Source organism: Strongylocentrotus purpuratus, unplaced genomic scaffold, assembly GCF_000002235.5.
Source record: "Strongylocentrotus purpuratus isolate Spur 01 unplaced genomic scaffold, Spur_5.0 spur5_contig_846, whole genome shotgun sequence".
Taxonomy (NCBI): domain Eukaryota; kingdom Metazoa; phylum Echinodermata; class Echinoidea; order Camarodonta; family Strongylocentrotidae; genus Strongylocentrotus; species Strongylocentrotus purpuratus.
The window spans coordinates 851,580-874,446 of record NW_022145553.1 but is presented as its reverse complement, the minus strand read 5'-3'; the positions used below and the strand labels follow the sequence as shown (position 1 = coordinate 874,446).

Below are 22,867 nucleotides of genomic sequence, written 5' to 3'. Positions count from 1 at the left end.
GGGGATTAAGAGGAATATGGTAGGGGAAAAAAAGACGCATGGTGCCAGGAATGACTTCTAAGGGGCCTTTTGGACGGGATCTCCATTGTGGCCAAGTGAAAAAGAAAAAAAGTGAAACGGCACGATTTTTGGGAATTTTGTTGGTCAACCAAGCCCCCCCCCCCCCATCTGGGCCTTTAGAAAGCCCTAAAATACATCAGCTGCAGGGGGCTCTGCCCCCTGCACCCCCATCCATTGTCGGCTCGGTCGCTACGCTCCCTCGCAGCAAAATCAAACATACAGGTTGGCACTTCAACTAAAAATTCTTTTTGTTTTGGCACTTCTAATAAACTAGTTGAGAAGGCCTGGTCTAATAGATAAAAGACAATAAACACATTTATTCCTTTCAGACTGCTGCATAAGAAGTCTTTCATAGTTTATTAATTTCTTTTACATCTCCTGTTGTACAGAAGGGTGCTAAAACTTCAAATAAAACTCCTTTATTTACAAACTTTAATGAGATTAAAAGATAAACACACTTGCATGCTTCATTATAGAAGGACTTGTGCATGTTATGTTGGATTAAAACGGTGTACAAGAAATACTACCGGTAATCAAACTGTGAATGAGTTAATTATGGGAATACTGCAAGGGTAGATGCCAAGGGGTGATATGAGACAGACATACAATCATATACACTGTACTCTAGTTGTCAAAGACTAATACAGTGACCAGATTTCTCAACTCTACTCTTTTCTAATCATGAATCTTGTCATTCCTGTAGTGAAACATATTAGAAAATAGCAAACTAATGTTTGTTGAATGTTTATTGTCTACAATTGGCATCTGATGTCAGTTATAAATATATGTCTACTATTTTGGTGTTCCTACGTCAAAGGTTATCCAAAGAACATGCTTTGTCTGTCCAATAATAGTCTTGGCTATTTGGGGGTTATCATGCTAAACCCAGTCAAGTATTGGTGTCCAACCCTCATGCAAATGTATCTATCTATACAAAGAGCTGTTCCAATGGTCAAATCAACAACATGCCATCAAACATGTTTACAGCAGTGCACAATACTGCCATACTGCACATGGAGACAAGTATTTTACTGCTTAAGCAAGGTTGTTAGGAGATGGGAACAGACTCTTCATTCTCAAAAATATACAAAATATACTGTATTAATGGCCAATATCAAAATGGAGTCATTTATCGTTTTTCTACCAATGTGAACATCTTCATTTGACCAGTTTTTACTGCTACAAGTAAAACAGAAACTTTCAAGAATGAATTTCAAGCTTTCCTTTGTCAAACAATATTTGGAACATACACTGTCATAATTTGGGTGATTTAAACTGCATACAGCACTGTATTGGGCTGAATGGATCTGATGTCAAGAGATTTCCAAGTCAGATTTTGAATAAATTCACCTCCTTTTGGGAGCAGTCAATTCTATTATATTCTAATATAATAAAGGCCTCAACACTTTCTTAATAATCATTCATATTTTTCTCATTAAAGGGCAAACAACATCAGGCAATAGCTTCTTCATCTCAAGTTCTGGTGAAGAGAGACATCTTTCTTTTGTCAACATGCAAGTTTATTGATTCAATGGTTAAACTATGCAATACCTCATCTCACCCTATATCCATGCTTACCAAACTTCCATAACCAAAACTAGGAATAACTTGAGGTAAAATTAAGAATACAGTGTCTTTCATATGGTTATCACAAGAACTTTTCAAAACAAGAGAGATAGATATCTATCTTATAGTTCTTATTGATTTAAGGCCCCCAAAGATTGATTATTCCCTCAAAAGATAAATTAGTCCTCCAAAATAGGAATTCATTGAACAAACTGTGAACGTCTTAAGAATGGGAAAGGTTGGCAGCTACATGTACATATTCTCAAATTGTGTTTATGATAATGTGGGTGTTTGGAGTCCATTTTGATAGTGGCCTAGGTTGACTTTTGATCAGATTGCAAAGTCCTACTTGAAGAAAAGCTTGGAGAAGGGCTGGTCAGGATTGAAGCCTGGTGCAAAACCTTTTCCTATCGAGTGGTTCTGTGTAGAGAAATAGGAGATAAAGAGTGATCAAAATTGGTTGGTGTTTAATACTGAAGTGGACACACTTCGTAGACCGATTCATGTCCAATTTTGCATGGAGGTACATTGAAGTATTAGTGACGCGTTCATATTTTCGTTTTAACGATCCAAAGTTAAATATGCAAATTATGTGCATATTAATGACCGAAGTACGCTAATTTTTCTAAATTTCAAAGAAAAACACAATAAAAAGTATTACATTGACTCAAAATGAATCACAGACATGGACAAGTTTGAGATTTAGGTATTTACATTGTTCATTGTAGTAGATATTTATATGTGCATGCATAAATTGCATATATTATCAGATACACACTGATGTGTATGCAAGAAAACACATACATTGTAGATGTATGGAAAAGTCACCGTTTTTGGATGACCTTTGACCCTTATTGGTCATGTGACCTTGGTCTAATCTTCGCAAATTTAGTACCAAAAGTTGCGCAAGACTTCAAAGGAAAAAAAGTCATGAACAAAAACTTTATATCTGCCGCGGTTCCGGAGAAGTCGTTAAATTACTACAGGGGGGATGGGGGTCAAATTTCCACCCCCCCCCCCCCCCACCCCGGTTAAAATAGGGATAAAGCATAGACAGCAGGAAGTACTAATAGATTAGAATCATCTGTCCATTTTGTTTGTTTTATTTCCGAAAAATCATCATAAAAAACAATAACACAATATAACAAAATCAAAGACTTATATAACAATGATAGAATGATGAAACGGTTGGATAGTCCATGTATGGGATATTGGTGTTTCCCCAGGGTTCTTTTTGTTCTGCATGATAGTATTTACCATATATACTCATCTATGTCAGAGATGTGTTATGCTGATATTAAATACAGAGATATATGTTCTTTTAAACCATGTGGTTTCCAGAGTGCAATCTACCAAGAAGAGTGTTGTGTGAAGGAGATAAAGCAATGGTCAATTTGAAATGGTCTCAAACTGAATGATTAAAATAATTAGATCTTACATCTCATATCTGGAAGTGTCCAGTTGTTCATACCAACTTCTATGGGAAGTTGTCCTTTACTTATGCTGCCCCTGCAATTTGGAACACTACCCCACTCATATGAAGGAAGCAGCCACACGTTATAAGTTCAGACTCTCCTTTTATCTCCATTTATACTGAGTTACAGTCATGCATTACCAGCACCTACTTCTCCTTTCTATAGATCTTTCTTCCTAAGCACAAAGAGATGCTATGGCAGTCATATGTGCTATAAAAGCACTGTATTATTATTATTATAACACAGGGATCCACACCAACTTTTTTGGAAAGGGACCCGGATTTAACTTTTAATAGTCTAAATGCATGAGCCCTATGTAAAAATTAAAAAATTGGGGTCCAGACTTAGATTTTGGCAGCCCATATGTTCAGCGCAACTGTTAACGACGAGCCCGATATACATTTCCCATTATGGAGGATCTTGATGAGGGGAATACTTTACCTGTTCAAAATCAATTGTGAGGTCATTGAACTGATCGGCACCAAACGTGATCTCAGGGAGGTACTTGGGCATCCACATGGACTGTGCTACCCTCCCCTTGTCACGGACACTGCGCAGGGAAATAGAGAAAATGTAATATCATATGCTGATAACATGAGATAATACAAATATTATGAAACAGATATCATGAAATCATAATGAAATTAAGTAATGCAGATTCTTGTGAGTGCATTTTACCCTTGGTGATAATGAAAGAAGTGTAAAAAAATACCCCAAAAATGAAATAAAATATACCAAAGGCAAATATTCCCGGACACTGACAAGGGAAATAATTATGAATGTACACTTTAAAGATGCACTCATCTTGTCATGGACACTATCAATGGATAATTAGAAAATGTAATACACACTTAACACCTGAAATATTAAACACACATAATGGCATGTATTCTACTCATACTATTTGTCTTATTAATATTAATATTGTCTTATTAGTAGAATACGGACCAATGGGTTCTATTCAGTACATCACTTGGTGCTTTGATCAAGCACAGAGTCTTCAAACACAAAATATGAGGGGCAAGCTCTGTCAGACTCTCAAAGAAAGGTACTGACAAAGTTAATAAAGATGTCAAGGCATACATTCAATCTATCCTCATCTTGTCACAGACACAATGCATGGAAATAGATATACAGAGAAAACAAAATCTTCCTTGATATTATGATATCTAACATGGTACGACACAAAATATGTTGTTGTCATATACACTTTACATAAATGAATTGCTTCAGGAATGGTGAAAAACACAATACAAACACTGCAATAATTGTGAAACTCACTGTTCATTTGTCTAGATTTTTGGTGCCCCTACTTATAGCAGATAGGAGGTGCAAAGGCTCAGTGGTAGAGCAGTGGTCTCATAACCGGGTTTGAAACCAAGTCAATGTGCCCTTTGGTAAGGTATTAATCCTCATTACCAAGTCCATCAGAGGGCATTTAACCATTGTTCCCCTGGATGCATACATATTCTTTCTTAGCAGTCAGATAAAACCAACCAACCAACCAATGTAAGTGTTCTTTAAAGTGGGCTGGTCAATTGAGCTATTTAAGATTTTAATCACAATGTAAGTTTATTTCTTTTGGTAAATTAAATCCAGCAGCCTTCTCCAGTATTGGATAGGCGTCGTCTGCAGAGCTGCCAACCTCCAGAACAGAAAATCAGAAGGTTCAAAATCAGTAATTTGGGGAATAAATCAGTAATTTCCTATGTGGTGCTATGAATCTTTAAAAAATGGCATGCAAATGCATGCGTGCATGATTATCTGAAATTTGTTGGTGATTTTAATCACACAAAGTTGCTAAATATTGATTTTCAGGTCATCAAAACACATCGGTTTTCGACAAAAAATTGGCTTCTATTAGGAGAATACTTGATACTTTTCTGTCTTTCTCATGCAGCGAGTGTTGGATGGCCGCCATACTGCAACATCACTCGCTACGATAGATCCCTTTGCGGAAAAAGAAAAAGTTTTTTTTTTTTCTTTTTGTAATCCGTAATTTTAGACAACATTCCGTACTGCCGTAATGATCGTTAATTTCTGTACCAATTATAGGAAATCCGTACTAGTTGGCAGCTCTGCGTCTGTTGGCGCAACAGTGAAATCATGGACAAAAAAGCATGGAGAATACAGGTCAAAAGATCATTTAAGGGCAAAAAGGTTAACCCATTGACGACTGGGACAGGGTGATTTTTGTATTAAACCTGAGGGGTTATAAGAATTCAGTAGACAATGGGTTAACCAAAGTTTCAGAGGTCGACAGAGGTCAAGTACTTACAATCTGTAGAGCTTGTCAAAGTTGTCATTATTCATTTCATTCCATGGCAGGTGCTCAAACTTTAGCATATCAAAATCTTCTGCCACCTATAAAATAAAATAAAATAATATAAAATAAAAGTATGAGAATAATGAGATGTCATGACAAAAATGAAATATACCGGTATATTCATTTTGCTATTCCAGTTACCCAGGGTGATTAAAACGAAAGTGTAATGGTTGAAATATCATCATACGCATAGAGGTATAAGCAAGCCATTAAGACAGAGCTGGTAAATACCTCTCCTGTCTTATTTTGGCTGAATATTACTAAAACTGGCATTAGTTCAAATGACACCTTGTAACTTTTCAAGGCTTGTGAATAACATTGCTGAAATAAGATTTTGTCCTTATTTTGACTTGTTTTTTGCATGTAATATGGACAAAAAATGTATATTTGTTGCATGTTTTTTTTAAATCAGAAAACAGATCAAAGGGAAAACTGACGTACATAGACAATAATTAGCAGCAGATCTTCCCTCTTACGTCACACAAGTCCGGGATGTAAAAACAGAGTTGCTCAGCGGGCAAAATTTAGAGTTGCAAATCGTTCACTTCAAACAAAGATTACTTGGCTGGATGACAATGTTTGGCTTTCATACTTACTTTTTTTCATTTACAAGACTCTCTCCTTTATTTACATGCAAAATTTATCCTAATCTGACATTTCCAACTTTTCCATCCTCCTTTAAGCTTTTAAGTCCATATCTTCAAACCTTTAGCGGTTCTAGAGAGAGGCGCATCTTTGAGAGGCACATAAAGAAATGAACGCAAAAACTCTCAAGCCTCACATCAAAGCCCATACCCCCAAAACATTGTTCTAGATCTGCTTGTGCAACAAACCCAGAGTAAATGTTGCCAAAGCAACCGTGGGATCACTCCTGATGCCATCTTACCCTGTCAACATCTCGAGGAACATTCTTGTCATAGACCATGACCTCTGAGGTCTCCTGCATTGCTGGTAAGAACTTGTGCTTGTATTCATCCTCCAAAGCTTCTAGGTACTCAATAGGGATGTTCTGCTCATATTCCTTAATCAGATCAAGAGAGGGGGCAAGGAGAAGGAGAGAAAGAGAGAGAGAGAGAGAGAAAGAGAAAGGGGAAGAGAGAGAGAAAGAGAAAGGGGAAGAGAGAGAGAGAGAGAGAGAGAGAGAGAGAGAGAAAGGGGGAAGAGAGAGAGAGAGAGAAGGGGGTGAGGGAAAGATAGGAAAGAAAAATAAAATGAGGAGAGAAAGTGAAAAAAGACAAAGAAAGATGAGACAGGGAAGAAAAATAGAACAGAGAGATAGAGAAAGAGGGAGACAGAGAAAGAGGGAGACCGAGTAAGTGCAGAAAAGGAGAAATATGGGACGGAGAGAGAGAGAGAGAGAGGGGGAGAGATTTTTTTAAAAATGTAAGAGAAAAAGAGAGGGGGAGAGAAAAGAAGGAGAGAGAGAAAAGCATGAGAAAAAAAGAAAATAGAGATAGACGGTTATAGACGGAAAGCCATTGAGGGAGGCAGATAGAAGATAAAGAAAATGAGGGAGGGGGAAGGGTGTGGGGAGATACACACACAAGAAAAGTGGAAACGTAAACAGAACACGAGATACACACAAAGATGCAAATTTTCAACAGAAGATAAATAACAGACATAGAGCAAGAAGAAGAACATGGAAGAAAGAGATAAAGAAAGAGAAATGGAAAAGCTTTGAATGTTAGCATTTGGAAATATGAGCTTTTTAAAAAAAAATGCATGGAAAATGTATGTTCACTGCAATACGGAATTGATACAATCTAAAGAATGTTTATTTTGAAAAGTCTGGAGAATAACACTGTATGGTACAGAGATCTGAATGATTGCTTTGTACATCACTCAGACTCAATTGTCTGCCAACAGTGAAACAGGCCCTATCTTACAAATGGATACACAGAAGTAACACCATTGTGGCTCTCTACAGATAAAAATACTATTAGAATTACACTGCAATGTTGACATGACTTTGTTGGGTAAAGGTATGCTCACACATAAGATGTGGAGTTACAATGTCAAGAAGTACTTATTTATAAATGTAATGTATAACTTCTAAGGAACACAGCCATTTTTAAAGGATAAAATGCAGCAAGCCAGCCTTTAGAGCAGTGATAATGAAGTATTTTTGAGTGAAAAAAAAAACTATAAGGCAAAGTTTAAAGACTATTTGAGAAATGAAATACATGTGTCAATAAATATTATTCTAACAGTAGTTCAATCACATGATTGGAAATGCAAAAGTCATGGGTTCAAACCCTGGCAGGATACTTATATCCTGGAGCAAAGGCATTTGATCTACATTGCTCCTCTTCTACCCAAGGGTTAGTTGGGTAATCACTTCTCAGATGTGAAATTCAATGGGATTGGATTAGCATGTGCGTGCACTCTTGAGATGTCATGATAACAAGGATAATATATGTAATTTCAGAAATTTGACCGCTATAACCTTTGACCTACGTACCCCCAAATCAAATGAGACTACTATAGTGATACACATTATCACCAAGTTTGAAGTTGATACCTCAAGTGGTTCTTGAGATATCATAACAAGGATAATACCTGTCATTTCAGAGATTGACCCTTGTGACCTTTGACCTTTGATCTACTTGTCCCTAAATCTAATCAAATTGTCTTCCTCTGGTGATGCATACCTGCACAAGGTTTGAAGTTCATATGCTAAGTGGTTTTCAATGTATGGTGATAATGAAGCTAAAACCTGTTGATTAAAAAATTGACCTCTAAGCCGTTCAAATTTTGACCAAATGAATTTAAAATCTACTTATCTTGTCTTCTTATGGTAATACATACTATCACAACGTTTGAAGCTTTTTCCTCAAGTGGTTCTTGATATATACGATAGCAAGGCTAAAAACCTTTCATTTCAGAAATTGACCTCTATAACCTTTGACTATTGACCTACTTACAAAAAATCAAATCAGATTGTCTACTAAAGATGATACATGCTATTGCCAAGTTTGAACCCCATGTCTCTAGCGGTTCTTGAGATATCACAATATCAAAAACCTGTATTTTTACTAATTGACCTCTTTGACCTATTTACCAAAAATCTGATCAGATCGTCTTCTTATGGTGATACATATTATCACTAAGTTTAAGCCTCATACCTCTAGTGGTTTTTGAGATATCTCAATAACGAGAATGCATGATGGACGGATGGAGAACTCCCCCCCCCCCCCTAAAAAATGCCTCGCCTCCTCCTTCGCTCGGCGGAGGCATAACAATCATCTATTAATCGTTACCAGAGATTTTGTTGAATCACCTGATAAACCACTGCCCCCTCCCCACTTCCTTCCCCACCCCCCCCCCCCCCTCCCCTCCCTTCCCTCCATCCAAGCTTGATCCACTCACCAAGCCTCTTGACTTGACATTGTCAATCAGATCTGCAACGGGCGTGTCCATGTAGATGACGCAGTGGGGCGGTTTGAGACGATACATGGAGATCTTCTCGACCTCTTGGTAGTAGTCATAGCCTGGTGAATTTCAATTGAAAGGTGACAATGTTTTATTTAGTACTAGCAAGTCTTGTAAGCACTGGTCATGACCACTGCAATGGTCTTCCAAAGAGCTTCACTTGTACATATGTCACTTACTATATGACCCCCCCCCCCCTCCCACACACACACACACAAAAACAAAACAAACCAAAAATCTTGGAGAATTTTGACTGGTTTAAATGATCCATCTACATGGATACATTTACAAGGAAAACTGCATCTGGTTTATGGCATTGATGTTCTACGAATAAAGCTGATATTAATCCAAAAGCGCTAGTATGTGAAACACTATGACAACCCTGGATGGTGTAAGAAATCATAGGTTAGATACTAAATTTGGAATATATAAATATTCTCTGATTGAGGTCATTGTCATATGGGTAAGTCCATGATTAGTTACATAACATTTTTAAGAGAAACTTTGCACTTATGATCCCAATAAAAAAAAATGAGCATGTTCAATTGCATTGTTTTTTCTTTTTCTTCAAGTGCATAGAGACATGCAATTTGCCTAGATGTGTTATGCGCTATATAAAAATGTTTAATTATTATTATTATCATTATCATACCAAGAGTAGTTCTTGTGTAGACCTTTAACCTGTGTGAAAATCGAATCTAGCGCTGCTTGAAGTTACAGTGACGACACAAATTTTGGTTACTAACTAACTAGATATACAGTTTGTGATTTTAATTCATTAATAACCTAGTGGCTTGATCAGAAGCAGGCTGGCAGGCTAAGGGTACCATGCAATTCTCATGGATATTTAGATGACCTTTCAGGTCTTCAGTCAGAAAATACTGACAGAATTGATAAGATATTGGCTAGGTTTGGAATCTCTTCTTGAAGATCAGGAGGTCATCAATCAATGTATGAACCATACTTCACAATCCTTGTTCTTGTGATGGTAAACAAACATTTGATTGGAATAATAGATTTCAACTCTACAAAGTACAAGAAGACTTACATTCTTTCCTGAAGTATCCCATTTTGAACATGGCTTCCATGAAGACACTGTCACTATACACTGACCTCTCCAATACTACACCTTGACCTGCAAGTAGAAATAGAATTCATTAATCTTTATAATTTTACAAAAATGTGTCACCATCTAAATGAATTAAAGATAAAGTTGAGTTCTGGTCATGCGATTGCATTGTGAGAGAAACATTGTGGCATTAATCAGAAAAGTTTGATCATCTGGCATATAAATATTGGTGTGTACTGCAAGGTTCTGGAATCATCAAAATAATACGAAATTTGGTGACATAAAAATCTGTCCCGATTTTTATGATGTTACATGCCATGTTTAGAATATTAAGGCATTTGAAGAGCCATGCTTTTCAGGGAACATGTTTTATCTGATGTTCTTCCATTCCATGATAACACTTGCAAATTATTTATCACCTCTTCCCAGAACTCAACCTTCCCTTTAATGAGATACAACTGTACAAGAGCATTAACACACACACTCTTAGGGCTTAAGACAGGGCTCTAGACTAAGTTTTGACAATTTGGAGGTCCAAACTGAGATTTTGGGTGCCCATGTGTCCCGGGCACCCATGTGTCCCGGGCACATGTTAGTGTTGCTTAAGACATCAGGGCTCGAATTACCCACCGGCAATCGGCAATTTGCCGCCATGCCCCTCTCACTGGCCGGAATGCCCTTTTCAAAATCAAACCATTTACGGCCACAATATTTTAATCCACAAAAAAATTTTGCCGACATTATAGTCATCTTAAGCCAACCCGACTTGTAATGTTCAAAAAGGTTTTGTTGCCCATATGGAGCTCTAAAAACAATGATAGTCGGCAAGGTTTTGTTGCCCCTCCGGAGCTCTAAAAACAATAATTACCGGAAGGTTTTGTTGCCCCTCCGGAGCTCTAAAAACAATATTTATCGGCAAGGTTTTGTTGCCCCTCCGGAGCTCTAAAAACAATAATTACCGGAAGGTTTTGTTGCCCCTCCGGAGCTTTAAAAAAAAAAATTACCGGAAGATTTTGTTGCCCCTCCGGAGCTCTAAAAACAATGATAGTCGGCAAGGTTTTGTTGCCCCTCCGAGGCTCTAAAAACAATAATTATCGGAAGGTTTTGTTGCCCCTCCGAGGCTCTAAAAACAATAATTATCGGAAGGTTTTGTTGCCCCTCCGGAGCTCTAAAAACAATAATTACCGGAAGGTTTTGTTGCCCCTCCGGAGCTCTAAAAACAATGATAGTCGCCAAGGTTTTGTTGCCCCTCCTGAGCTCTAAAAACAATAATAGTCGGGAAGGTTTTGTTGCCCCTCCGGAGCTCTAAAAACAATGATAGTCGGCAAGGTTTTGTTGCCCCTCCGGAGCTCTAAAAACAATAATAGTCGGCAAGGTTTTGTTGCCCCTCCGGAGCTCTAAAAACAATGATAGTCGCCAAGGTTTTGTTGCCCCTCCTGAGCTCTAAAAACAATAATAGTCGGGAAGGTTTTGTTGCCCCTCCGGAGCTCTAAAAACAATGATAGTCGGCAAGGTTTTGTTGCCCCTCCGGAGCTCTAAAAACAATAATAGTCGGCAAGGTTTTGTTGCCCCTCCGGAGCTCTAAAAACAATATTTATCGGCAAGGTTTTGTTGCCCCTCCGGAGCTCTAAAAACAATAATTACCGGAAGGTTTTGTTGCCCCTCCGGAGCTTTAAAAACAAAAATTACCGGAAGGTTTTGTTGCACCTCCGGAGCTCTAAAAACAATATTTATCGGCAAGGTTTTGTTGCACCTCCGGAGCTCTAAAAACAATGATAAGTCGGCAAGGTTTTGTTGCCCCTCCGAGGCTCTAAAAACAATAATTATCGGAAGGTTTTGTTGCCCCTCCGGAGCTCTAAAAACAATAATAGTCGGCAAGGTTTTGTTGCCCCTCCGGAGCTCTAAAAACAATAATTATCGGCAAGGTTTTGTTGCCCCTCCGAGGGTCTAAAAACAATAATTATCGAAAGGTTTTGTTGCCCCTCCGGAGCTCTAAAAACAATATTTATCGGCAAGGTTTTGTTGCACCTCCGGAGCTCTAAAAACAATGATAAGTCGGCAAGGTTTTGTTGCCCCTCCGGAGCTCTAAAAACAATGATAGTCGGCAAGGTTTTGTTGCCCCTCCGGAGCTCTAAAAACAATATTTATCGGCAAGGTTTTGTTGCCCCTCCGAGGCTCTAAAAACAATAATTATCGAAAGGTTTTGTTGCCCCTCCGGAGCTCTAAAAACAATAATTATCGACAAGGTTTAGTTGCCCCTACGGACCTCTAAAAACAATAACAATCGGCAAGGTTTTGTTGCCCCTCTGGAGCTCTAAAAACAATAATAGTCGGCAAGGTTTTGTTGCCCCTCCGGAGCTCTAAAAACAATATTTATCGGCAAGGTTTTGTTGCCCCTCCGAGGCTCTAAAAACAATAATTATCGAAAGGTTTTGTTGCCCCTCCGGAGCTCTAAAAACAATATTTATCGGCAAGGTTTCGTTGCACCTCCGGAGCTCTAAAAACAATGATAAGTCGGCAAGGTTTTGTTGCCCCTCCGGAGCTCTAAAAACAATAATTATTGGAAGGTTTTGTTGCCCCTACGGAACTCTAAAAACAATAATTATCAGCAAGGCTTTGTTGCCCCTATGGAGATCTAAAACAATGATAATCGGCAAGACTTTGTTGCCCCTACGGAGATCTAAAACAATAATTATTGGCGAGACTTAATTTCCACTATGGAACTCCTAAATTAATTGGCGGGACTTAATTGCCGATACGGAGATATGAAAGAATGTCTTCATCCAAATGACTGAAACGTTTGGCACAAAAAAAACCGTAATGACTCAGGCTTAGTTTTTCAATCCATCCTTTTTATTTGAACCAATCAATATCGGGAAGTTTTGTTTACCCATCGTTGGTTCAACATCTTTACTTCGCGTTGTGACCTTTTTAGTGCGTTTTCACAGTTTTTAATCAGTGAAAAACTTGGATTTTTCTCGGGAGGAGGGTCTGGAATTAAATCAGAAAAGGATTAAGAGTCGAGATAATGGTACAAAGAATCGTCTTCTTTCCCATACGTTTTAATTAAAACGTCATAGCTTCCGCCCATCGCGCGGGAGGGGTGTGAATTGAGTTCAGAAAAGGATAATACCGGTAGTCGAGATCGAGACGAATCGTCTTCTTTCCCTAATAATTTATTAAAAACGTCTAAGCTTCCGCGCTTCCCTTGGACTTCAGAAAAGGATAAAGAGTCGAGAACGGTAGAACGAATCGTCTTCTTTCTCTAATGATTTAATGAAACATAAAAGCTTCCGCGGAAAACTGTATTCATGCAGGCGAGGATTATTTTCGAGAACGGTACAACGAATCGTAGTTTCTCTAATAATTAAATTAAATGTCAAAGCTTCCGCGCTTCGATCGCGCAGGAGGTGAGGGAACTGAATTCAGACGAGGATTAAGAGTCGAGAACGGGACAACGAATCGTCTTCTTTCTTTAATGATTTAATGAAACGTAAAAGCTTCCGAGCTTTGCGGGGGAGGGGGGGGGGATGAATTTAGACGAGGATTAAGAGTGAAAAACGGGACAACGAATCATCTTCTTTCTCTAATGATTTTATGAAACGTAAAAGCTTCCGAGCTTTGCGGGGAAGGGGGGGGGGGATGAATTTAGACGAGGATTAAGAGTAAAAAACGGTACAACGAATCCTCTTCTTTCTCTAATGATTTAATGAAACGTAAAAGCTTCCGCGCTTTGCGCGGAGGGAGGGGAACTGTATTCAGACGAGCAGGCACGTACGCAGGGGGGGGGGCGTTTGGGGCGTTAAACCCCCCCTTTGGTTTTTTTTTATGACTGTATTTTGGAGCAAACCCCCCCCCCCCCTTTTTTTTTAAATGAAACACACACACAAAAAAAAATTATGCAAATGGCTGATCTAAAAAAGGTGACGTCACCCCCCCCCCACCCCTCCCCCCACCCCAAAGGGAACAAAATGTCAAATTTTCAAATTTCGAGACCAAAAAACAAAAAAAAAGTGTCCTTTTACCCCCCCCCCCCCGCTTATTCAGCGGCTGGCTGAGTCGTTACGATTTTTTTTGGGACAAAAAAAAAAAGTGGCCCCCAGCCCCCCCCCCCCCCTAAAGAAAGAAATCCTGGATCGGCCCCTGGGTGCACATATCCCCCCCCCCCCCACCTTGAAAACAACAGCGTGACGTGATTTTACGCGCACTTTCCATGTTGGCCTTAGTGCCCCTTAGGATAGATTTGTGCCCCTTTCAGTGGATTTGTGCCCTCTCAAAATAGTGGCCTTGACCCAAATTTGATGTAATTCGAGGCCTGAGACATGATTACATGTATACACTGCCCATTTAGGAACATTATGACAGTGTAATCTATTCTATCATTTATGTTCTTGTAATGCTTCATTTTATTGGATATTAAATTTGGTGACTGTGTATGTATGAACCACAATTAATTTCATGGTTTTTTTAATGTTGGATTCCCTCTACAGTTTAATTGTCCCTCCTTTACTCTTCACTCATTTCAAATTTACAAAAAAAAAATTCTCCTGGAGATATTTTGGCCAATTGCCTGACCCCAACATTAAAAGAGTGACAGGAAAAAAGAAAGAAAATGGAAATAATCTGTTAATTAAGTTATCTAAGGGTAATATAGAAAAATCTATGGGTATAGATCATAACTACTATCTCGATGGTCCCGTCTATTTATGATCACGTTCGTTTTTAAATGGTCATACTTTTTTTAATGTTTGCTAAACCTACCTGTTTCTAGTAGATGTTGTAGTGCATCTGCATACTGAACAAATCTAACTGCATACATGGCGAGCTGAAAGCGGAAGGAGTGCCCATCCTTCGCAAAGGGATCGGCATAGAAACGCTCCAGTGAACAAGAGCCTATGACAAGGAAGCAAACAGTGAAATGTACATATAGTTTAAAGTAGATATTCATTGATTTTAAAAACTAACTTTATTTTCATTAATGCAAAGTTGAAACTTTGATTCGACAAGGTTATCAAAATTCAATGCTTGGAAACATTCAAACTAATGATTATTATAAATTTAAACTAGATGGAATTCGACTGCGCGCAGTCGAAAATGATGCCTCCGTCATAGAGCAATTTTACAAACCAAAACCGAAGAAATTTTTTGGATTCAAGTTCAATTGTAATCCATTGACAGGTTCTCAGAATATCGTGATTACAAGCAATTTCTCATATACATATATATATGACTCTTTGATCTTTGACCTCATGACCCTAAAATCTACTCAGTTCATTGGCTCTGCAAGATGTCCTGAGTTAAATAAGTAACATACATGACCTAATTTTGGCAGGAATCCATCAATCGGTTCTTGAGATAATGCGATCACAAGCTGTTATTGCATACATGTGTGCTGTGGCCTTTGACCTTTGACCTCATGACCACTAAATCTAATCAGTTCATCGGCTCTGCAAGTAACATACATGACCTAAGTTTGGCAGCAATCCATCAATCGGTTCTTGAGATAACGCGATCACAAGCTGTTTATGCATACATAATGAGCCCTGTGACCTTTGACCTTTAACCTCATGACCCCAAAATCTAATCAGTTCATCGGCTCTGCAAGATACATACATGACCTAAGTTTGGCAGCAATCCATCAATCGGTTCTTGAGATAACGCGATCACAAGCTGTTTATGCATACATAATGAGCCCTGTGACCTTTGACCTTTAACCTCATGACCCCAAAATCTAATCAGTTCATTGGCTCTGCAAGATACATACATGACCAAAGTTTGGCAGGAATCCATCAATCGGTTCTTCAGATAACGCGATCACGAGCTGTTTTTGCATACCTAATGAGCCCTGTGACCTTTGACCTTTGACCTCGTGACCCCAAAATCTAATCAGTTCATCGGCTCTGCAAGATACATACATGACCAAAGTTTGGCAGCAATCCATCAATCGGTTCTTGAGATAACGCGATCACAAGCTGTTTATGCATACATAATGAGCCCTGTGACCTTTGACCTTTAACCTCATGACCCCAAAATCTAATCAGTTCATTGGCTCTGCAAGATACATACATGACCAAAGTTTGGCAGGAATCCATCAATCGGTTCTTCAGATAACGCGATCACGAGCTGTTTTTGCATACCTAATGAGCCCTGTGACCTTTGACCTTTGACCTCGTGACCCCAAAATCTAATCAGTTCATCGGCTCTGCAAGATACATACATGACCAAAGTTTGGCAGGAATCCATCAATCGGTTCTTCAGATAACGCGATCACAAGAACGGGACGTACGTACATACAGACGTACGTACGTACGGACGGACAACCCGAAAACATAATGCCTCCGGTTACTTCGTAACGGAGGCATAAAAACGCTTAAATACCGTCCCGGCAAAGCACCTGAAGAGCTCTCTGAACGCTGCTGAGATGTGTGAGATCATAGTATGGACATGACTTGCACAAGCAGACGATGTCCCATGACATCTCACACATTTTCAGTGTCTGTGTTTTTATCTACTCTTGAGTTCTTTCTCTTACTTCACTACCGTCAGGCTAAATGTATAATATATTGCCTCACTCTAAACCCCGCGCATGGTTTTATTTTGATGACAAATGCAGCGATACAAAAATAAAGGAATCTGTCGCTTGTAAACAAAATAAGACGCCATCATAGACGCCATTGTATATTCAGCTGCACACATGTTCGGCGTTTCAAGAGGGAACAAATGCCGTCCTTAATATAATTCCGGGGCTTTTCAATTTGAAAGTCTGGTTTCTTTGATTGTTAATTAAGCCCTATCCTGTGTATTTACAAGCAAAAGATTTTAGTTATTAGAATCGGGTCATATCCCCTTTTGAATGGTTTGACATGCCATTACATTTACATACACTAAACTCATTATAATTTGAGAAATAATAGCTTTGCAATTATGTTCATTCTCCATGGGATGTCGTCTGCTTGGGCAGCGTTGGTCCATATAGTGACGTCATTAAAACATCGTTATTTTCCGGCGAATCTTTCGTATATCATAGCTGCTATGAAGGTGGTTGTATTTGTGTTTTTATAAATCACCGATATGTAGTTGACCTAAAACTGGTCCGATGGCCATCTGTTAGCTTACCAGTTTCTAGTGATACATTAATTGACATATTTGTGATCTTCTTTGAATTTCACCTTTAAAGGGCTGTAGCATGACGAGACTACATGTACATGTATGTGTCTTTCCCGTGGCCCTTGGAGCCAATCGGGTATAATACGGACGACGCGACCGCAGTATTCACGTGCATGCAACATACGCGAAACTGGAGAGTAAGGAGAAATTCGTGTTTCGTGCCCTTTAATCTACTACCGAACACAGTACAAGCATTTTTTGTTTCTTGCTTTGATCATTTTGCAGATGATACCATTCAAAAGAGGGTGTTACTCTGCAAGTAAAAACTACTACAAAACAAGAGAAGTGTTTTTAAAACGAAATTATGCGGTTTTTTTAAATACAGTACAGTAAAATACAGGCAACAGGAAAATAAAATAAACAATATCTTGAGGGCAATAGAATATTCTTCCTGATTCCAAAATCTACATTTTTAAGGATACAAATGCAAGTGAAATGCCTTACCCATGAATTTGTCATCATATTTCTTTCCCTCTCCAAGCTCTTTCTCATCAAAGTAATGAATAGTAGCCTCCTTCATATATTTCATTCCAAGCTGGTCAGCCAGACCCTTGGCCAGTGAAGTCTTCCCAGCACCAATGTTGCCATCTATCACCACAATCTTGCTTCGTTCATCAAACCGATCGAAGAATTTATAGCCAAAGAGGTTGCCAAGGATGCTGTCTGTGCCTTTGTTTCTTGTAGGTTGCTGAAAGAACAATGTTAAGTGTATGTAATAAAATACAGTCAAAGTTATGAAAATGAAGTGGAGATTTCTGGTAATGTAACTTGCTCTCTGGGGAAAAACAATCAATTAATTATTTGTATTGCTTTAGACCAGTCCTTTGAACCATCAAGATGTACAATCAAATTGCGGCACATCATATTTACAGAAACCATTCACGATAGAAAAATGCATGACACACATTTGCAATAAAGTTGACTACATGTACAAGTACATGTATGTACATTTTTTATTCTTCCAGATATATTTATATTCTTACTTGCTGCAGTCTCTCTGCTTGCAGTAAATGAAAACTTAAAATTTATAGCGCTCAATTACATTTTCTATCAATTCATTACCAGGACTAAAATTTCATGCTAGAAGATAAAAGTGAAAGAGAAGGAGAAAGAGAAGGAGAAGGAGAAGGAAAATGAGTAAAAGGTGATCAGTTAAGTTTCTTTTAAAGCGGTGTTTCCTTTTACCGTACCACTTCTTTCTGACCTACCTGACACAGTTTGATCTGACCCCCCTTTATTACTATTCTTTTTCTTCATAGAGGCATTTTTATTTTCATTTTCGCGCTAAGCCCAGTTGATCATATTTTTTGCGCGACGAAAAGATAACCACGCCCATGAATCACGCCCGGTATCTTCAGATGGTGCGCACTGTGAATTCGCCACAAGCGGCTCGTGCACAGAAGCAGCACCAAGCTAAAGACCCCTTGCATGCACTGCATTTACCACGCACGCTGGGCTGTGCATTATTCGTAGACTAAAATTGCATTGATCAAGACGGCATGTGATAAATGCGTGCATAAGCATTTTAGTAGACTTTTCATCGAGAAAATTTAACCCTAATTGTTGGATGTAAAACAGAATCTAATTCATAATTGTGTACAAAGTAGTTCACCCCACTTTAAATATATTTTGAGTACGGTAGTGGCCCAATGGAGAAGGAACTTAGGAAATTAGTGATAATTTTGTGTAATATTGTTCACGGAATATCAATGGGAGAGTTATCCACGTCCTAGTCCTATGTCAGTCTACTAACCAAACTACCAATAGGGTGTCTGATCACGCATCTTGTTTTGTGTGCTAATACCCTTCCCATAGACATTGCACACATCCCTATGCAGTCTACGTGCATTGCGCGACCATGCTAAATTGGTCAGTGTTTTTAAAAATAAATTGAGATTTAAACCTTTATTTGTTGTGATCCTGAAGGTGATATTAAGATAAATGAGATGTCATATAAAAGAGTAGACCAAATTTTCTGTCTCTTTCGTTTGTTAAGCCTCTTAGACGGAAAATTTGGTCTAATGAAAGAGCAGATTAATCTCCATATTTCCATACCCGCCAACATTTGAAAATAAGAATTAGGAATTGTTAGCACGGTAGGCCTATGCCTGCGAAAATAAGAAATCGCACATGACATGCAGCGGCAATGTGACGCCGGCTGCGTATTTTTTATTTACACGGCAGCAAGGGGAATTTCTCGATTAATTCCAATGAAACCGCTCAAGATGAGTCTAGACTAGACCGAATTGGAGTACGAGTACCTAGCAGTGCAGTGCCCTGTATTATAAAGGGCATTGTACTTACGGAAAACCAAAACCTTCATACTAAGTTACTTTTATTGTAAAGTTTAAAAGATTTGAATAAAATCAGTGAAAATTTGAACAAAATCGGGCAAGGAATAAGGAAGTAAGAGCTTTTTGAAATGACTAGTCACTAGAGGGCGGTATTCAATTTGATGACATCATCTGTGAACAACTCTCCATGCCTTTTGTACATAAAATTTCACAATTTTTTTGTTTTCTTCTTATTTATTTGTGTTCTTGATCCGACTTCATAACATGTGAAGTAGAATATCATTTTGCATTCTACCTGTATATCTTGCTTTCGGGGGAGTACATTATCTCAATCACAAGAAAGAAAGAAAAACATGAAATTTGATGTACAAAAGGCATGGAGAGTTGTTCACAGATGATGTCATCAAATTGAATACCGCCCTCTAGTGACTAGTCATTTAAAAAAGCTCTTACTTCCTTATTCCTTGCCCGATTTTGTTCAAATTGTCACTGATATTTTTCAAATATCTTAAACTTTACAATAAAAGTAACTTAGTATGAAGGTTTTGGTTTCCTTTAACATGTAGATCTAGAGAAAGAAACGAAGAAAGACATCAAAAGGAAAACAAGAAAACAAAATAGATAGGTGTCTTATGCAATAAACAGAGACGGCAGTATGAAATTATATGCGACACCAAGGCACAGAGAGCGTGAAAAAAATTGCTCTCGGCTCAGTGAAAAAAATACAGGGCGAATTTGCCCCCAAATGCCCAAAAGAGCCCCCGAAAATCAGAAAGAGCCCCCATCAATTTGCATAGAGTTCAATGCAAAACAAATTTTAGAGTGTTATTTTTATGCAGACAAGCTTGAAAAGTAGCCCCCGAAAAATATATATTAATTTTATCCCTGTCTCGGCTACGTACCAACAACACACATTACATCGACAGCACAAAACAAGTCATATTCAGTATAGCCTAGGCCTATCATCACTTTGTACACGCACTACAGACTAGACTCTCCGCGAGCGGTTTCATTGGAATTAATCGGGCTTTTCCCCTCGCCGCCAGGTAAATAAAAAATATGCACCCCAGCCCCACTCAGTGTTATTTAGGGTACGCATAGACCCTATATATGCATCTTACTAGTTCCCAGCACCCCTACCCCCCCCCCCCCCTCTCCCTTTTCAGCAGAAGTCCGGTGGGTAAAGTCAATGGCCCGAATTTCACAAAGCAAGGTTTGAGCTCAGACCAAGGTTTGTCGTCAAACCTCCTTTTGTTTCGCCAAACCTCCTTTTGTTCTTTACAAACCAGGTTTGTAAAAAACGCATCATATGACGTACGAAAACCAAGGTTTGTTCGACAAACCAGGTTTGTAAAAACGCATCATATGACGTACGAAAACCAAGGTTTGTCGACAAACCTCCTTTGTGAATTCGGGCCAATACGGGTAGACTAGATCTTTTCCTTTGGTTATATGAGTCTTTTCAGCACAGTCACAGGCGCATGCCTTGCCATTACTCATTCACTTCACTCATCTCAATTTAGGCTCACCTACAACAAGACCTACAACAAGATCTAGACTACAACAATACCGACATCGCAACACTATCCAAATCCAATGCTTTCTGAAGACAGGAATTCAATTTATCATTAGGGTCTAGGCCTAGGCCTAACGTTAAACTTACGTGTAAATGCAAGTTAGACGATGCTTTTACAGTTGTTCCGACCAAGCAGATCTGTCTAAACACAGCCAAATTGGAGTTGGAGCTAGAAAGTCCTGCTCTAAATAACTGATGTGCCGCCATGATCATATCTGATGATTGATATTTTTTCGGCGGCCCAACGTGATGTGAAGCGCTTACCGTATATGAGCTAGCTCCCAGTTAGCCCCAGCACGATACGGCAGCAGTGATGGATGGCCCGGTAGCTCTCGGCGCCGTACCCTCGTTGATGTACCCTCGTTGATCCGATCCGCTCGTCCGGCCGCACGCATTTACAAATAGCACCTGATCTTGAGGAGAAATGCATCTTCGAAGCAGGGAGGTGATAGAGAAGGAGTGGAAACTCCACTGATCTCTACGGGAAATAGAGATCAGTGGGAAACTCTTGTAATATAGTCAGACGCATGCGTATGTCTACAGCGTATAACAATGGGATGGGTAAACTTTCCACTTTGCTTTGAAGTTCCATGCTCCGAGCCGCTCTTCCACTGCGGAGAATTTCGGAGGCAAAATTTCAGTGTAAATTATAAACTTTTTATTGGGAATAGTGCATCAAACAATTTTTAAATTTAGTACTCAGCACTTCCTATAATATTTGTGTAATAATGTGTACCAGAGCTGGTAAAAGAAAAATTAGATCATGACAAATACTTACTATTTTGTGATCGTATCCGGACACTACCCCTGGACATCCACCCCCGGATAATTAACAACCCCCAGTCTACAACCCCCACCCCCAAGACTACCATCACCCCTCGGACAACTACCCCCTAGGGCAACCACCCTCTATATGACGACTACCCCCGCGCGGACAACTACCCCGCCCGCTGGACAACTACCCCCTACGATAGTTGTTCGGGGCTAGTTGTCCTAGAAGATGTTGTCGTAGGGGGTAGTTGTCCGGGTGGTAGTATAGTTGTCCTTGATAGTGGGGGGTTGTCCTAGGTGTAGTTTACTGGGGGTATTTGTCCGGGGGTAGTTGTCCCAGGGGGTAGTCGTCCTATAGAGGGTGGTCAGGCGCGCCGGAAGCAGTTTGGGATTGGGGGGGGGGTGGGCAAACGTTCCAGGGGGCTCACATTCCAGGGCAGTGGCATAATGAGCAAAAACGTTTGGAAGCCCCGGCAGGGGGTCAAAGGGCTGAGCCCCCGAAAGCTCAGCGTTTTTATTTATATACCTTATTTGTAACACTGTTAGGTCACTATTGGCGGAGAGTCCAGGGGGCAGAGCCCCCGGAACGGCTCAGGGATTTTAGGTATTAATTACGGTTAGATGAGCATCCAGGGGCCCTACTTAAGGCAATTGATGTGGTCCGGAAGCTAAGGAGTTTCAGGTATTTAATTACGGTCAAATGAGCATTCAGGGGCCCGCCTTAGGGCCCTTGGTGGGGTCCAGGGGGCAGAGCCTCCGAAAGCTCAGGGGTTTTAGGTATTTAATTACGGTCAGATGAGCATCCAGGGGCACTATTTAAGGCAATTGATGTGGTCCGGAAGCTAAGGGTTTTAGGTATTTAATTACGGTCAGATGAGCATTCAGGGGCCCGCCTTAGGGCCCTTGGTGGGGTTCCAGGGGGCAGAGCCCCCGGAAACTCAGAGGTTTTTTTTAAGGTATTTAATTACAGTCAGATGAGCATCCAAGGGCCCGTCTTAGGGCACTTGGTTGGGTCCAGGGGGCAGGGTGCCCGAAAGCTCGGGTTTTTTAGGTATTTAATTACGGTCATATGGGCATCCAGGGGACTGTCTTAGGGCTCTTGGTGGGGTCTGGGGGCGGAGCCCCCGTAAG

At 39.6% G+C, this 22,867-nt stretch overlaps 1 protein-coding gene across 2 annotated transcripts; it reads right to left on the bottom strand.

Annotated features, from left to right (window-relative positions):
- Positions 1–379: 379 nt before the first annotated feature.
- LOC115926853 (NADH dehydrogenase [ubiquinone] 1 alpha subcomplex subunit 10, mitochondrial-like) lies at positions 380–21,404 on the bottom strand. Of its 2 annotated transcripts, none has more exons than XM_030992341.1 (9): positions 21,053–21,404; positions 17,540–17,783; positions 14,690–14,821; positions 9,908–9,994; positions 8,797–8,918; positions 6,314–6,448; positions 5,380–5,465; positions 3,543–3,651; positions 380–2,046 (listed from the first exon to the last, which is right to left on the bottom strand). In XM_030992341.1, exons 1-9 carry the CDS (start codon positions 21,176–21,178, stop codon positions 1,972–1,974), a joined length of 1,116 nt encoding a protein of 371 aa, XP_030848201.1. In that variant the 5' UTR covers positions 21,179–21,404; the 3' UTR covers positions 380–1,971. The 2 variants fall into 2 exon arrangements, with proteins under 2 accessions (XP_030848201.1, XP_030848207.1); XM_030992347.1 differs by having other exon boundaries at positions 6,314–6,436.
- Positions 21,405–22,867: the final 1,463 nt, after the last annotated feature.

What these genes read in the sequence shown, in the direction of transcription:
- LOC115926853 (XM_030992341.1), bottom strand. Translation starts at nt 21,178, where the DNA reads ATGATCATGGCGGCACATCAGTTATTTAGAGCAGGACTTTCTAGCTCC. An exon ending in ATGTCAAGTCAAGAGGCTTG is followed by an intron (nt 6,449 to 8,796) that starts GTGAGTGGATCA and finishes GATCTGATTAAG; the next exon opens with GAATATGAGCAGAACATCCC. An exon ending in TTTGACAAGCTCTACAGATT is followed by an intron (nt 3,652 to 5,379) that starts GTAAGTACTTGA and finishes TTCCCTGCGCAG; the next exon opens with TGTCCGTGACAAGGGGAGGG.